Source organism: Nicotiana attenuata, chromosome 1 (assembly GCF_001879085.1).
Source record: "Nicotiana attenuata strain UT chromosome 1, NIATTr2, whole genome shotgun sequence".
Classification (NCBI taxonomy): domain Eukaryota; kingdom Viridiplantae; phylum Streptophyta; class Magnoliopsida; order Solanales; family Solanaceae; genus Nicotiana; species Nicotiana attenuata.
The window spans coordinates 28,539,066-28,554,295 of record NC_031989.1 but is presented as its reverse complement, the minus strand read 5'-3'; the positions used below and the strand labels follow the sequence as shown (position 1 = coordinate 28,554,295).

Here is a 15,230-nt window from a genome sequence, read left to right as displayed (position 1 = left end):
ATATATATATATATATATTTGCGCCACAAGGTTTCACAGCGAGGGTAAAGTGCTCACTAACAAAAGCGATTCCACGAACTCGAAACATTCAATTTATGGTTGACGGAGTACTTACCACTCCATCACAAACCCTGGTTGGTTATACATATATCTATATACATATTCACGTATATATAGAATGCCGGTACGGACATAAGAGAATAGGGGACTCATCTGAGAGAAATTCAAAAATAGCCAGATTTACAAGTGGTCGTTCAAAAATAGCCCAGTTTCAAAAGTAATCGAAATTTAGTCACTTTTCATGTAAAGATAAATCTGAGCGAAAACACTGTTTAAAACCCGAAAAATACGCCAGTATATTATGCTGGAGTTTCAGCATAAGTATACTTGATCTCCAACATATTTTACTGGAGTTCCAGGATAAGTATGCTGGAACTCCAGCATAATATGATGGAGTTCCAGCATAAGTACACTAGAACTCCAGCATAATATACTGGAGTTCCAGCAAAGTATAATGGTCCAGTATAATATGCTGGAAGTTCATACACAAGTGCTCAAATCTCCAGTATATTATGCTGGAACTTTCCGTATGTTGGAGTTCCAGCATAATATGCTGGAAGTTCATACACAGGTGCACCGAACTCCAGTATATTATGCTGGACCGGTCTCTGTTGCAGCAAAATAGTGGCTATTTTTCATTGACTTGGTAAACGCTGGCTATTTTTGAATGACCAATTTGAAAACTGGCTAGACCGTGCTATTTTAACGACTCATCTCCCAAGCCCCCATAGTCGAAAATAAATAATTATATGATCTATAAAATTATGAATTTATAACTATTTCTTGTGACACTTATGTATCTCTATTCTCGTTTTGTACATAATAGAGATTTATTTCATACTCCATTATTATAAGTTTTGAGTAACTTACTCATTTTTCAACAAAAGTTTGATCAACTAGGTTGTTGGATAACAACATGGAAAAACAATAAAAATACTTTTAAAATAGCTTAATAATTATGTCGAAAGAAGCGTATCACAATGCTTCAGATGATATAATTATGTTTTGTGCATAAAGTTCATCTCTAAATACTTATTGTTTCTTTAGAGGGAAATTACCATCTATGTTCATTTATAAGTAGCTCATTACAAAAATTGGCCAATTGACAAAATATTACTAATATTAGCCAAATTAGTCAATTAGCTATTTGTAGCAAAAAAAATATCAATTTTTTGCTTTGTTTTGAGTGGGTGTTATTAGAATAGATTGGGCACAACTTAAGGAGCTTGAATCTCAGTTTTGGGATGATTTGGCGAAGTTTTGAGGTGGTTTGAATTGAAAATTCGAAGTAAATGCTTAACATGAAAAAATGATATGTGTTTCACACTGTGTATCATTTGTGTATCATATTTGTATCAATTGTGTATCACATGTATATCCATGTATGCCTGTGTGTGAGATACATGTGTCGCAGAAGACTGTTTTGAACTCGATTTAATTACGAATTTTGATACAAAACCAGTCCAAATCACCTCCAATCTTCCTCAAATTTTGTATATTGACTTATCTATATATTTTCAATGAATTTCAACTATACCCATTGAAAAATTTCTTTTTTTGTTTAGATTTTTGGAATATTTTATAGATTTTTGTATTTCATCACCATATTTGCTACCCCGTCCATGAAATTTCCTTTCCGTCTTGTATCTAATGTTGCTAATCACGCTTAAAAATATGGAAAGTAATTTTTGCATGTGATTCTTTGAGAGAAAGAATCCTATTATTTGGTTTTTCAATTTTTGTTGGCTAGTTTTGATAAGTCTATGACTAATGGCTAGAGGTTGGTAAGTTTAGATTTATTTGGGACATTTGTGTAAGTTTCCTTTCTTTAGATTCTTCACGTCCAACGGGAAAAGTTGGTCAAATTATGGAGCAATGAGTTAGGTTACTCAAGAATTTCAAATCATTTGTCATGCGTGCGTGGTATGTTCAACATAAAATGGCCTACAGATCTGCCTTTACACCTCAAGATGAGATGAAAAAAGGGCAAGATAAGGTAACTGCTGCCTTAGAAGAGAAGTTAATATAATCCAGACAACCACCAGATATGTTGGCCCTACGTGCAGATTGAAATCTTTGAATAGCTAGTTTGAGGTAAGGATACATTTTAACGATAACAACATATGTGAAGACATGTATCGTGTATTCATTGATTTGTTGTGAACACCGTATGCGGGTAAGTTTTACCGGATGTAACAATCCAACAAGAACAACTTGATTCTCAGCAAAGACAGTTCAACCTCAGAGTCATAACAATACCCCTGTATGAAGTCAAACTATTAGTTTTAATTTAAAATAAATGCTTATTAAATCCTTTTACATATATAAAAGATTATCAACTCAGAGCCATAAAGAAGTGCCATATGATAATACCAAGTGAAATTTTAAGTTTTAGAAGAAACTAAATAAGATTATGGTTAAAAAAACAAATATTACATGCGACTGTAGAGAAATGTGGCCCATGAATGGAATTTATGAATCGATTTGCATAGAAAAGTAAAAAAGACCTTTTAGGTTTTGATAAGATGACTTCAAAATGCATGGGTTACTCTTACTTTTACTCAACTTACAAAAGTAGGTTGCATCACTGCCAACTCAAAAGTTAGAAACACCACATGTGCACCCAAATCTTGATAACAAAATTAGTCAGCAATGAGATTAGTTTACTGTAATTGACCTGACAACTAAAAGAAAGACATTTTCAAAACCTATGCAGCAATAATAAGACAGATTAAAACTATGAGAGACCAGGGTTTAATTCCAGCAAAAACTAAAAACCTAGGTGATTTCTTCTCATCTACCTTAGTTCTGGTGAGTAGCACTACTTAGTACTTGTGTTGATGGGAAGTCCCACTCGCAGGTACCAGCCGAATGAATAGTTGAGGTGCCCAAAAACTGATCTGGACACTACCGTGAGAGGGAGATTAATGGACACAAAGCAAAAGGGAAAAACAAAGAAAAGAAAGGAGAGGTTGAACATGCAGTGCACTTTGATTTTCGAATATTTCAAATTCTGACAACCTTTTCTTCTTGGTACAAAAGAAAATTCTAAAAAAGCACATGCATTGTCTTTTATGGTTGTTTGTGGTGACCCATAGGTGACTCATGCAACAATTAGTTAAAAGATTCATAAACTTATCCCCAAACCCCTATATATAATGATACAAGAATGTTCTTAAACCATCAACCAAAACTAAAAATATTTCTCACTGACCATCACAATTCACAATACAACAATATTCTACTGCAGAATCAGAATCACAATGAAGAACTTACTCAGTGGAAATGTGGTGAATATTCCAACGAATTCAGCTGTATGCTCATTTGAAAAGCAGCCAAAAAGACTATTATCCCTATCTCCTTGCCAAGACCATATTCCATCTGCAACTTCAAAGATATTATCTAAATTAAAGCAAAGTGAGTATTTTCGCTGTCTCTTGACGAAGAATAATCAACTTGTTCTTGTACTAGTACGGAGTATTAATGATCCTTGAATGAAGAAATCATAAAGATGAAAATATTCTTGTATATGCAGGAAAATCTGTGATTGGTAAGATGACCAAACTGGGAGAAAGGATGGACAGTCTTGCACAAGGCATTCGCGAACATGGTAAGCACTTATATAGTTATATTTTTTATATACAACATTAAAAAAAGGGTTTGAAATTGAAGATGAAAAAGAGTATTTGATTTAATTGTGTTTGGACATGAACGTACTTGGAAAAAAATGATGTTTAGTGTCTTAAAACCAATTTTCACTTGACATACTCATCAAACAAGTTTTTCAATATTGGAAATACTGGTATCAAATTTCAATTTGCATATAATGATTTCAGTAGTTGCAAGTGAAGCATGGCCAAAGTGCAAAGAATGTAAATCTAAAGAACACAGATAAGTGAGTCATGATGTACAAAACCATGCAAAAAGCACTATTTACATGTATATACGATAGAAAGTATTGATTGTATTGACGTTAATGTTTCAAATTTAATTCTACAGTGAGCCTTAGCCCGAAGCTAACAGAAACTGTGAAGGGAAAATTGAGCCTTGGGGCGAAAATACTTCAAGTAGGAGGGTTGGAGAGAATATTCAAGCAGAAGTTTAGTGTTGGAGATGATGAAAAGCTATTGAAAGTTTCTCAATGCTATTTATCGACGACATCTGGTCCAATGGCAGGCCTTCTCTTCATCTCTACTGATAAGATTGCTTTCTGCAGTGAGCGATCGATAAAGCTCTTATCTACAACTGGAAAGTTGCTTAGAATCCGTTACAAGGTACCCCTCTGGTCTGGTTTTCTTTCATCTCTAATTTTCTAGCCATGTAAAGCATAATCTAATAGGCCGGTTAACAATTGCAGGTATTGATCCCAATAAGTAAGACAAAGAAAGCAAAAGAAAGTGGAAATATGGAAAAGCCATCACAGAAGTATATACAAGTAGTTACAGAGGATGATTTTGAATTCTGGTTTATGGGATTCCTTAATCATCAAAAGACACTGAGATATCTGCAGCAGGCAATTTCAAGTTCTTCAAGCAAGCTAAGAAGATAGTTTTTTCTCCTTTTTTTTTTTCCTCATTTTGTTTCAAATTCGCCCATTCATCAATGTAAAATGTTGATGCGGAAACGAATTACAGATCTGTTCAAACTTGTAACTAGCTCCATTGCTCAAAGGAGGTTTTAGGTTTTGTAGGCTTTGAGCCTTGGGAGTTAATACTGATGTACAGATTTATTGTAAAACTAATGTAAACAGAAGACTAATTCATGTCTTGGCCACAGTTGTCCAACCAAAATTCTAAGATTTCAGAGTTAAATCATGTGTTATTATAGTAGTAATAGCTTAAATCAAGTTAAATACGACTTACCTTGAAATGGAGAAGAAGTGAGGAGTGATTTCATCTTCTTGGACCGACTTTGAGGTGTGGGAGTTGAGAGAAGTGATAAACTGTTATAGTTGCTCATCTGAATAGCTTTGCTGCGATCGCAGGCCTTGTGCAGGGAACGCAGCACTGAAGATTTGGGAGCACAGGAAGAAAGCCGTGATCCCGGTCCTTGGCGCACATTCGTAATTTTGTGAAGCTCAGGTCAATACCTCAACAGCAACATCGAGTGGTGGTTGCAGCAACTGGGCCCACGATCGCGATTTTTGAGCTTGGGCTTACTGCCTCCCAGACCTTGCCTTGCTGAGATCGTGAGTCATGAGTTGCGATCGCAACTTCCTTTGTTACCATGCAAAAATCACTAATGTTGTGATCGTGGCTCCCCTATTGTGATTACAGCACCAGTTCATTTTGACAAGTGTTGCCCTTTTCTCAGCCACAGTCCATTTTTATCACCATATTAAGCGAGTGAACAGCCTTAAGAGAACACTTATAGCCATGTTTTAAACACCCACACCATCCAACTAACTCAATTTAGTCCCAAGCATGCATCCCATCTCAAATGCCTCCTACATAGACATATACAATTAGCAACAAATACAGTTAATGCTTTTACACATCATAGGCATTAATTGAATGCACATAAGAAATAAAAAAGAAACTATTTCATCATCCTGATGAAGGTATAACAATGGAGTAGGAAGCAAACTCAATCAAATCAAATTATCAAAAAAATATATATGTTCATATATATAGTCCTACAATCCAAAAAAAAAAATCATAAGCCTTATTATATTTTAATTTAATTATAATACCTTTCTTGAGATTTTTTTTCCTGTAACATGTATGCTCTTCGTTTTGCACATAATAGAGGTTCATTTCATTTTATTTAAGTTTCTCTGTAACGAAACTCATTTTCCTACAAAAAATGACCAACTAGCTTGTTGGATCGTATAATTAGGAAAACGAAAGAAAACACATTGCAAAACTCTAAAATAATTCTCTCTAGGCCAATTTATTGTTAGGGGTTTGCCCGGAATTTCTAATCTATAAGGACTCTCTTTCTGGAAGGAAGTGAAAAAGACTCCTAAAAGGAACAAATCTCCTTCATATGCATTATCCTTTTCTCGGAAGAGAGGTTTTACACTACTACAAATTGAAGATACCTCCTCACAACAATAATAAGACATCCTCCACGATGTAGTCATTAAAAGAGTTCTGTTTAGGGGGAGATTATTCTCTCAATAGTTTTTATGTTTTCTTTTATATTAGTTTTATCATATGTAGGTCAACTGACCAAAACACATTATAATATTCTCTTTAGTATAATATTATTTTTGTCGTCTGAATTATCGTCGCCAAAGATTGCTTTATTAGCTTCCGCATGACGCCTTGTTATTTCGGTTCCAACATTTATATGGTGAGGTTTGACTCGACATGATGTTTAAGAAAAGAAAGACCTTTTGAACTTGTGGTCCTATACCTAGCATAAGATTTTCGTCACTATAAAAGTGTATTGCCATTTAGGATAAAATGAAAGTTTCTAGGTTAAATTATTTCCAAAAATGTGACATTCTTTTGGAACAGACTAATTAGAATAATGCCACATAATATGGAGTAGAGGGAGTATTAAAAATAACTTCTTAATAACTTGCTAAGTATTTTGAAAGAAACATATGAAAAATGCATCAGAAAATATTGTTATTTTGGTGCCTCATTTTGAATTTTTTTATTTCTACAGATATTTCAAAGTAATGTTGTCCAGAGACAAAAGTTGGTCAAACTATGGAAAAAATAAGTTTAGTTTACTGAAAACCTTTAAATCACATGTCTCTGCATGTTGCATTCCACATAGAGTCGGCATGAATGCCTATCCTTCCTTTACACCTCAAGATGAGATTAAAAAAAATAAAACAAATAAACACAAAGCAAGATAACTGCCTTAAAAACAGACACTATACAAATCACCAGAATTGCTGACCCTACATAACAGATTGAAATATTTGAATGGCTACTTTTTTCCTTTGCCTGATTTATTAAGCAACAATTCTAAATGGATGACTCACTCATGTTTCAAAAGGGGACTTGAGTCAAGTGGTGCTGATCCACTAAACTGTTATCTTGTCAACTTTAATCATATAAAACTAATCAAACAAACTTGAGATAATTTTACTCTGCACTAAAAGCTTTTGAAAGAGATAATTTGTATACTTTTGAATATTCGAGAAGGATTTATTTAGCCTGTGCACCTAAAGGATTTTGTTTATCAAGGCTGTTTACCTCAAGGATTTTGTAAATATAAGAAAGAATTTTGACCTATTTTAATATTTAGGGAAACTGGAGGGGACGTCATAAGAAGATATAGGTTACAGTTCAAGTTATGACAGCTAGTCTAACAGCAACAATGTGCTTCTCAATGAAGGCAGGTCACTCCTACCAGCAATTTAAAGTTCAGAGTTGCACACATCCCTCTAGAGAGTCAAAACTATTAATTTTAGTTTAAACAAATGCTTACTCATGAATCCTTATCTGTATAAAAATGATCAGTCGATTTGTATGGAAAAGAAGTAAAGTCAATAAAGTGAATTAAGCTACCTTACTAGTTACAACAAGATGACTTCAATATGCAAAACTTTCTCTTTCTTTTGCTCAACTTACAAAAGTAGGTTGCATCACAAAGCAAATCTGCCAACTCAAAAGTTAAACACGCCACATATACACACAAATCTTAATTATGAAATAAGTCAGCAATGACATTAATTTACTGTAATTGAGCAGACAGCTAAAAGACGACATTTTCAATACCTTTAGGAGCAAGAGAAAAAGATATATATTGATGGACTGATGCAAGCAAAAGGATTAAAAAATAAATAAAGGGAGAGGTTGAACATGCACTGCACTTTGATTTTTGAAAATTTCAAATTCCAATCCACAAAAAGAAATCATCCTGACAACCTTTTTCTTCTTGGTACAAAAGAAAAGTCTAAAAAGCACATGCATGATCTTTTTTGGTTGTTTGTGATGACCCATATCTGACTCATGCAACAATCAGTTTAAGATTCATCAACTCCTCCTCAAACCCCTATATATAATGCTACAAGGAATGTTCTTAAACCATCAACCAAAACATAAATATATCACTATACAGCAATATTCCTCCGCAAAATCAGAATCACAATGAAGAACTTACTCAGTGGAACTGTGGTGGGTATTCCCATGAGTTCAGCAGTATGCTCGCTTGAAAGGCAGCCAAAAAGACTACCGGCCCTATCTGCAAGTGAAGACCATATTGTTCCATATGCAACTTCAAAGAACTTATCTAAAATAAAGCAAAGTGAGTATTTCCCCCCGTCTCTTGATGAAAAATCAACTTGATCTTGCCGTATGACCCTTGAATGAAGAGATCATTAAAAAAAAAAACTTGAATATGCAGGAAAATCTGTCATTGGTAAGATGAACAAATTGGGAAAAAGGATGGACTGTCTTGCACAAGGAATCCGTGAGCATGGTAAGCACTTACTGTCTTCATAAAAGACATGAAAAGATTTATTGAAAATATTACAAACACAAAAAGTATTTGTAGCTGAAGCTGAAAATGAGTATTTGGAAGTTGAAATTGAGTGCAGACAAGAGTTCTACTTGAAAAAAAAAATACAAGTTTTGTGAGTGAAAACTATTATCTTACTTGAAATGCTACTCAGACAATCTTTTTCACCTGTACTTCAAATGCTAAAAAGTTCACTATCTGCGAACACTAGTGTAAATAAAAAGAATATTCATAAGTGAGTCATGAAGTACAAAATTTCATGCAAGAAGCACAACTTACATGTATATGTGATATGAAGTATTGATTGTAATGTCCTTTAATTGTGCAGTGAGCCTAAGCCCGAAACTAACAGAAACTGTGAAGGGAAAATTGAGCCTTGGGGCAAAAATTCTTCAAGTAGGAGGGCTGGAAAGAATATTCAAGCAGAAGTTTAGTGTTAAAGATAATGAAAAGCTATTGAAGGTTTCTCAATGCTATTTATCAACGACAGTTGGTCCAATTGCAGGCCTTCTCTTCATCTCTACAGATAAAATTGCTTTCTGTAGTGAGCGATCAATAAAGCTCTTATCTCCAACTGGACAGTTGCTTAGAATCTGTTACAAGGTACCCTCTGCTCTGGTTTTCTTTCATCTCTAATTTTCTAGCCATGTAAAGCATAATCTAATAGGTCGGTTCATAATTGCAGGTATCGATCCCAATTAGTAAGATAAAGAAAGCAAAAGAGAGCGGAAATAGGGAAAAGCCATCACAGAAGTATATACAAGTAGTTACAGAGGATGATTTTGAGTTCTGGTTTATGGGATTCCTTAATCATCAAAAGACTCTGAGATATCTGCAGCAGGCAATTTCAATCAAGCTAAGAAGATAGTTTTTTTCTCCTTTTCTTTTTTCATTTTGTTTCCAAATTCGCCTTTCATCAATGTAAAATGTTGATGCAGAAACGAATTTACAGATCTGTTCAAACTTGTAACTAGCTCCATTGCTCAAAGGAGGTTTTAGGTTTTGTAGGTTTTGAGCCTTGGGAGTTAATACTGATGTACAGATTTATTGTAAAACTAATGTAAACAGAAGGCTAATTCATGTCTTGGCCACAGTTATCCAACCAAAATTCTAAGATTTCAGAGTTAAATCATGTGTTATTATAGTAGTAATAGCTTAAATCAAGTTAAATACGACTTACCTTGAAATGGAGAAGAAGTGAGGAGTGATTTCATCTTCTTGGACCGAGTTTGAGGTGTGAGAGTTGAGAAAAGTGATTTCATCCGAATAGCTTTGCTGTGATCGCACGCCTTGTGCACTGATCGCAACACTGAAGATTTGAGATCCCAGGAAGAAAGTTGTAATAGCGGTCCTTGGGGCCGTGTTCACAATTTATGAGGTTGACCTCAATATCTCAGCCAGCTCATAGAGTGGCGATTGCAGCAACCGGGCTCAGGATTGCGATTTTTGAGCTTGGGCTTACTACCTCCCAGACCTTGCCTGGGCGATCGTGAGTCATGTGTTGTGATCACAACTTCCTCTGTTACCATGCAAAAAAAAACTAATGTTGTGATCGTGGCTCCGCAATTGTGATCATAGCACCAGTTTATTTTGACCAGCATTGCCATTTTCTCACCCACAGTCCGTTTTCATCCCTATAGCGAGCCAGCAAACAGCCTTAAGGCAAAACTTATACCCATGTTTTAAACACCACACCATCCAACTAACTCAATATAGGGCCAAGCATGCATCCAACATCTCAAATGCCTCCTACATAGACAGATACAATTTTGAACAAATACAATTAACAATTTTACACATCATAGGCATTAATTGAATGCACATACAGAAATAAAAAGGAAACAAGTTCATTATAATAGTAACATCCTGATGAAGTTATAACAGTTACGAAGTAACCTCAATCAAACCAAATTATATTGTTCATTTCTTGATTGTTTTATTTATCCATTGAGATGAGAAGGGGAAAAAAAAGGCAAACTAAAGACGATAACATATTATCGAATAAAATATGTTGCATCTGTCATCTATGAGCTTTAAATCTAATATTCTCAAATGATCTTATATCAAAATTTTAAAACATTAAACCAGCTTTATCTCATTTAATAAATTGGTAAGAGAAAGGAACCACTTTTAAATTGTGAAAAGATCACTCAAGATGTCTGGAAAAGGTTTGAAAAAGATGGGGTGGTCTCTCCCAAAGAAAACAAGCTTGTTGTAATATCCTTAGTAAAATGTCAACAACATAATAAAATTGTAATTGTTAGACTGCAAACCCCAATTCAATCAAAGTATGAGACTTGACCCATTGTTGAACTTGCGCCACAAGGTTTCACATCGGGGATAAAGTGCTCCCTAATAAAGTTGACTCTACCCAGAGCTCGAACTCGAAACATCCGATTTAAGGATGATGGAGTACTTACCACTCCATCACAACCCTAGTTGGTTATACATATATCTATATACATTTTCATGTGTATATATCTAGCCAGTACTGACATAAGAGAACAGGGGACTCATCCCCCAAGCCCCCATGGTCGAAAATAAATAATTATAAGATCTATAAAATTATGAATTAATAACTATTTCCTGTGACACTTTTGTGCATAAAATTCATCTCTAAATACTTTTTGTTTCTTTAGATTCTTCAAAAGTATTGTCATCCAACAGGAAAGGTTGGTCAAATTATGGAGCAAGAAGTTAGGTTACTCAAGAGTTCAAATCGTTTGTCATGCGTGCGTGGTGTGTTCAACATAAAGTCAACATAAAATGGTCTACAGATCTGCCTTTACACCTCAAGATAAGGTAACTGCTGCCTTAAAAGAGAAGTTAATATAATCCAGACAAGCACAAGATCTGTTGGCCCTACGCACAGATTGAAATCTTTGAATAGCTACTTTGAGGTAAGGATACGGTTTAACTATAACAACATATGTGAAGACGTGTGTCATGTATTCGTCGGATTGTTGTAAACACCGTGTGCGGGTAAGTTTTACCGGATGTAACAATCCAACAAGAACAACTTGCTTCTCAGCAAAGACGGTTCAACTTCAGAGTCATAACAATATCTCTGTATGAAGTCAAACTATTAGTTTTATTTTAAATAAATGCTTATTAAATCCTTTTACATAAAAAAGATTATCAACTCAGAGGCATAAAAAAGTGCCATATGATAATACCAAGTGAAATTTTAAGTTTTAGAATAAACTAAATAAGATTATGGTTAGAAAAACAAATATTACATGCTGCTGTAGAGAAATGTGGCCCGTGAATAGGATTTATGAGTCGATATGCATAGAAAAGTACAAAAGGTCGTTTAGGTTTTGATAAGATGACTTCAAAATGCATAGGTTGCATGATCAAGCAAATCTGCCAACTCAAAAGTTAGAAACACTACATGTGCACCCAAATCTTGATAACAAAATTAGTCAGCAATGAGATTATTACTGTAATTGACCAGACAACTAAAAGAAAGACATTTTCAAAACCTATGCAGCAATAGTAAGACATAGATTAAAACCATGAGAGACCAGGGTTTAATTCACAGCAAACACTAATAACACTAGGTGATTTCTTCTCATCTACCTTAGTTTTGGTGAGTAGCATTACTTAGAACTTGTGTTGATGGGAGGTCGCAGGTACCAACCGAAGGAATAGTTGAGGTGCCCACAAACTGAACTGGACACCACCTTTATGTGTGTCCGTGTGTGTGTGTGTGTGTGTGTGTGTGAGAGAGAGAGAGAGAGAGAGAGAGAGAGAGAGACAAAGCAAAGGGAAAACAAAAAAAAGAAAGGAGAGGTTGAACATGCACTGCACTTAGATTTTGAATATTACAAATTACAATTAACAAAAAGATTATGGAAGACACTGAAACTTTTGAAAATCTCAGCCGACATTCCATCTTTCAGACAACCTTTTCTTCTTGGTACAAAAGAAAATTCTAAAAAAGCACATGCATTATCTTTTATGGTTGTTGATGACCCAAAGGTGACTCATGCAACAATTAGTAAAAAGATTCATCAACTTCTCCTCAAACCCCTATATATAATGATACAAGAAATGTTCTTAAACCATCAACCAAATCTTAAATAATTCTCACTGACCATCACAATTCACAATACAGCAATATTCCACTGCAGAATCAGAATCACAATGAAGAACTCACTCAGCGGAAATGTGGTGGATATTCCAATGAATTCAGCAGTATGCTCATTTGAAAGGCAGCCAAAAAGACTACTATCCCTATCTTCTTGCCAAGACCATATTGTTCCATCTGTAACTTCAAAGATCTTGTCTAAATTAAAGCAAAGTGAGTATTTCCGTTGTCTCTTGATGAATCAACTTGTTCTTGTACTAGTACAGAGTATTAATGACCCTTTAATGAAGAAATCTTAAAGATAAAAATATTCTTGAATATGCAGGAAAATCTGTGATTGGTAAGATGAGCAAACTGGGAGAAAGGATGGACTATCTTGCGCAAGGCATTCGCGAACATGGTAAGCTCTTATATAGTTATATCTTAAAAAAAAAGAATATTTGAAATTGAAGATGAAAAAGAGTATTTGATTCAGTTGTGTTTGGACATGAACGAACCTGGGGGAAAAAAATTGATGTATAGTGTTTTAAAACCAATTTTCACTTGACATACTCATCAAACAAGTTTCACAATATTGGAAATACTGGTAATCAAACTTCAACTTGCATATAATGATTTCAGTAGTTGCAAGTGAAGCATGGCCAAACGAAAGAATGTAAATCTAAAGAACACAGATAAGTGAGTCATGATGTACAAAACCATGCAAAAAAGCACTATTTACATGTATATACGATAGAAAGTATTGATTGTAATGAAGTTAATGTTTCAACTTTAATTGTGCAGTGAGCCTTAGCCCGAAGCTAACAGAAACTGTGAAGGGAAAATTGAGCCTCAGGGCAAAAATACTTCAAGTAGGAAGGTTGGAGAGAATATTCAAGCAGAAGTTTAGTGTTAGAAATGATGAAAAGCTATTGAAGGTTTCTCAATGCTATTTATCAACGACAGCTGGTCCAATGGCAGGGCTTCTCTTCATCTCTACTGATAAGATTGCTTTCTGCAGTGAGCGATCAATAAAGATCTTATCTCCAACTGGAAAGTTGCTTAGAATCCGTTATAAGGTACCACTCTGCTCTGGTATCCTTTCATCTCTATTCGAGCCATGTAAAGCATAATCTAATAGGCCAATAAACAATTGCAGGTATCGATCCCAATAAGTAAGACAAAGAAAGCAAAAGAGAGTGGGAATATGGAAAAGCCATCACAGAAGTATATACAAGTAGTTACAGAGGATGATTTTGAGTTCTGGTTTATGGGATTCCTTAATCATCAAAAGACTCTGAGATATCTGCAGCAGGCAATTTTTAGTTCTTCAAGCAAGCTAAGAAGATAGTTTTTTCTCCTTTTTTTTTTCATTTTGTTTCAAATTTGCCCATTCATCAATGTAAAATGTCGATGCAGAAACGAATTTACAGATTAGTTCAAACTTGTAACTAGCTCCATTGTTCAAAGGAGGTCTTAGGTTTTGTAGGCTTTGAGCCTTAGGAGTTAATAGTTAATACGGATGTATAGACTTATTGTAAAACCAATGCAAATGGAAGGCTAATCCATCTTTTGGGACTTGACCATAGTCATGCTACCATTTTCATGGTAATCTATGGTGAATCTTGATTCATCCGACCCCTTCACATCATTCTCATAGCATAATCACGCCACCCATAAACTATAAAGTCTATCAAATAGTTGGGTAGTGTCAAATATCTCAAACTACCTCAATAGTTCAAACCTTAGTATACTTGGGTGAAATTTGGCAGAATAGGGAATCCAACCAAAGATCTATGATTTGAGAGTTAAATCAAGTGGTATTATAGTAGGAACAGCTTAAACCAAGTTAAATTCGAGTTACCTTGAAATTGAGAAGAAGTGGGAAGTGATTTCATCTTCGTGGACTGAGTTTGCGGTGGGGGAGTCGAGAAAATGATAAAATTTAAGGTTGTAGGTCTGAAATACCTTTGCTACGATCGCGGGCCTTGTGCAGTGATCGGCTGATTTTAACACTGAATATTTGAGAGCCCAGGAAGAAAGCTGTGATAAGTGGTCCTTGGGGTCGTGTTCACAATTATGAAGCTGAGCTCAATATCTCAGCAGCCTCATAGTAGTGGCGATTGTAGCAACCGGGCTCACGATCGCATCTTTGAGCTTGGGTTTACTGCCTCGCTGAGCTTGCCTTGCTGCGATCGTGGGTCATGTGTTGTGATCGCAACTTCCTTTGTTACAATGCAGAAATCACTAATGTTGTGATTGCGGCTCCATAATTGTGATCATAGCACCAGTTTATTTTGACCAGTGTTGCCCTTTTCTCACCCACAGTCCATTTTGATCCCCGTAGAGAGCGAGCGGACAGCCTTAAGGCAAAACTTGCCGTGTTTCAAACACCCACGCCATCCAACTAACTCAATTTGGTCCGAAGCATGCATCCAACATCTCAAATGCCTCCAACATAGATTTTTTTTTTGAAAAAGATAACATAGTTGTATATTGATATAAGACTTCACTAAAATTGTGAAGTCCCCCATAATTACAAAAAAAGGATGCCCTAGCAAAAATTAGGCACTCCTAGTCCTTCTTCTTCTTCTTATAAGGACTCTAAAACATCTAAAATGGATTCATGATCCTCCAAAAGCTGACCTTTACACCAAAAATAAAAAAGAGCTAG

The 15,230-nt window shown here is 35.1% G+C and overlaps 2 protein-coding genes across 3 annotated transcripts; both read left to right on the top strand.

Moving 5' to 3' along the window:
* On the top strand, positions 3,220 to 4,871 carry LOC109223448 (putative GEM-like protein 8). The gene is made up of 4 exons (XM_019387763.1): positions 3,220 to 3,477; positions 3,596 to 3,670; positions 4,060 to 4,334; positions 4,418 to 4,871. The coding sequence occupies exons 1-4, from the start codon at positions 3,324 to 3,326 to the stop codon at positions 4,607 to 4,609; spliced, it is 696 nt and encodes a 231-aa protein (XP_019243308.1). The 5' UTR covers positions 3,220 to 3,323; the 3' UTR covers positions 4,610 to 4,871.
* LOC109223435 (GEM-like protein 4) lies at positions 8,005 to 14,172 on the top strand. 2 transcript variants are annotated; one of them, XM_019387743.1, is made up of 5 exons: positions 8,005 to 8,271; positions 8,371 to 8,445; positions 8,813 to 9,087; positions 9,170 to 9,325; positions 13,872 to 14,149. In XM_019387743.1, the coding sequence occupies exons 1-5, from the start codon at positions 8,115 to 8,117 to the stop codon at positions 13,905 to 13,907; spliced, it is 699 nt and encodes a 232-aa protein (XP_019243288.1). In that variant the 5' UTR covers positions 8,005 to 8,114; the 3' UTR covers positions 13,908 to 14,149. The 2 variants fall into 2 exon arrangements, with proteins under 2 accessions (XP_019243288.1, XP_019243296.1); XM_019387751.1 differs by lacking the exons at positions 8,005 to 8,271; positions 8,371 to 8,445; positions 8,813 to 9,087; positions 9,170 to 9,325 and adding exons at positions 12,490 to 12,790; positions 12,903 to 12,977; positions 13,361 to 13,635 and having other exon boundaries at positions 13,716 to 14,172.

Bases quoted from the DNA above. Each gene is read 5' to 3' on its own strand.
- LOC109223448 (XM_019387763.1), top strand. From the start codon at position 3,324: ATGAAGAACTTACTCAGTGGAAATGTGGTGAATATTCCAACGAATTCA. The intron at 3,671-4,059 runs GTAAGCACTTAT...TTAATTCTACAG, and splicing joins ACAAGGCATTCGCGAACATG to TGAGCCTTAGCCCGAAGCTA. The intron at 4,335-4,417 runs GTACCCCTCTGG...TAACAATTGCAG, and splicing joins TGCTTAGAATCCGTTACAAG to GTATTGATCCCAATAAGTAA.
- LOC109223435 (XM_019387751.1), top strand. From the start codon at position 12,634: ATGAAGAACTCACTCAGCGGAAATGTGGTGGATATTCCAATGAATTCA. The intron at 12,791-12,902 runs GTGAGTATTTCC...TTGAATATGCAG, and splicing joins CTTGTCTAAATTAAAGCAAA to GAAAATCTGTGATTGGTAAG. The intron at 12,978-13,360 runs GTAAGCTCTTAT...TTAATTGTGCAG, and splicing joins GCAAGGCATTCGCGAACATG to TGAGCCTTAGCCCGAAGCTA.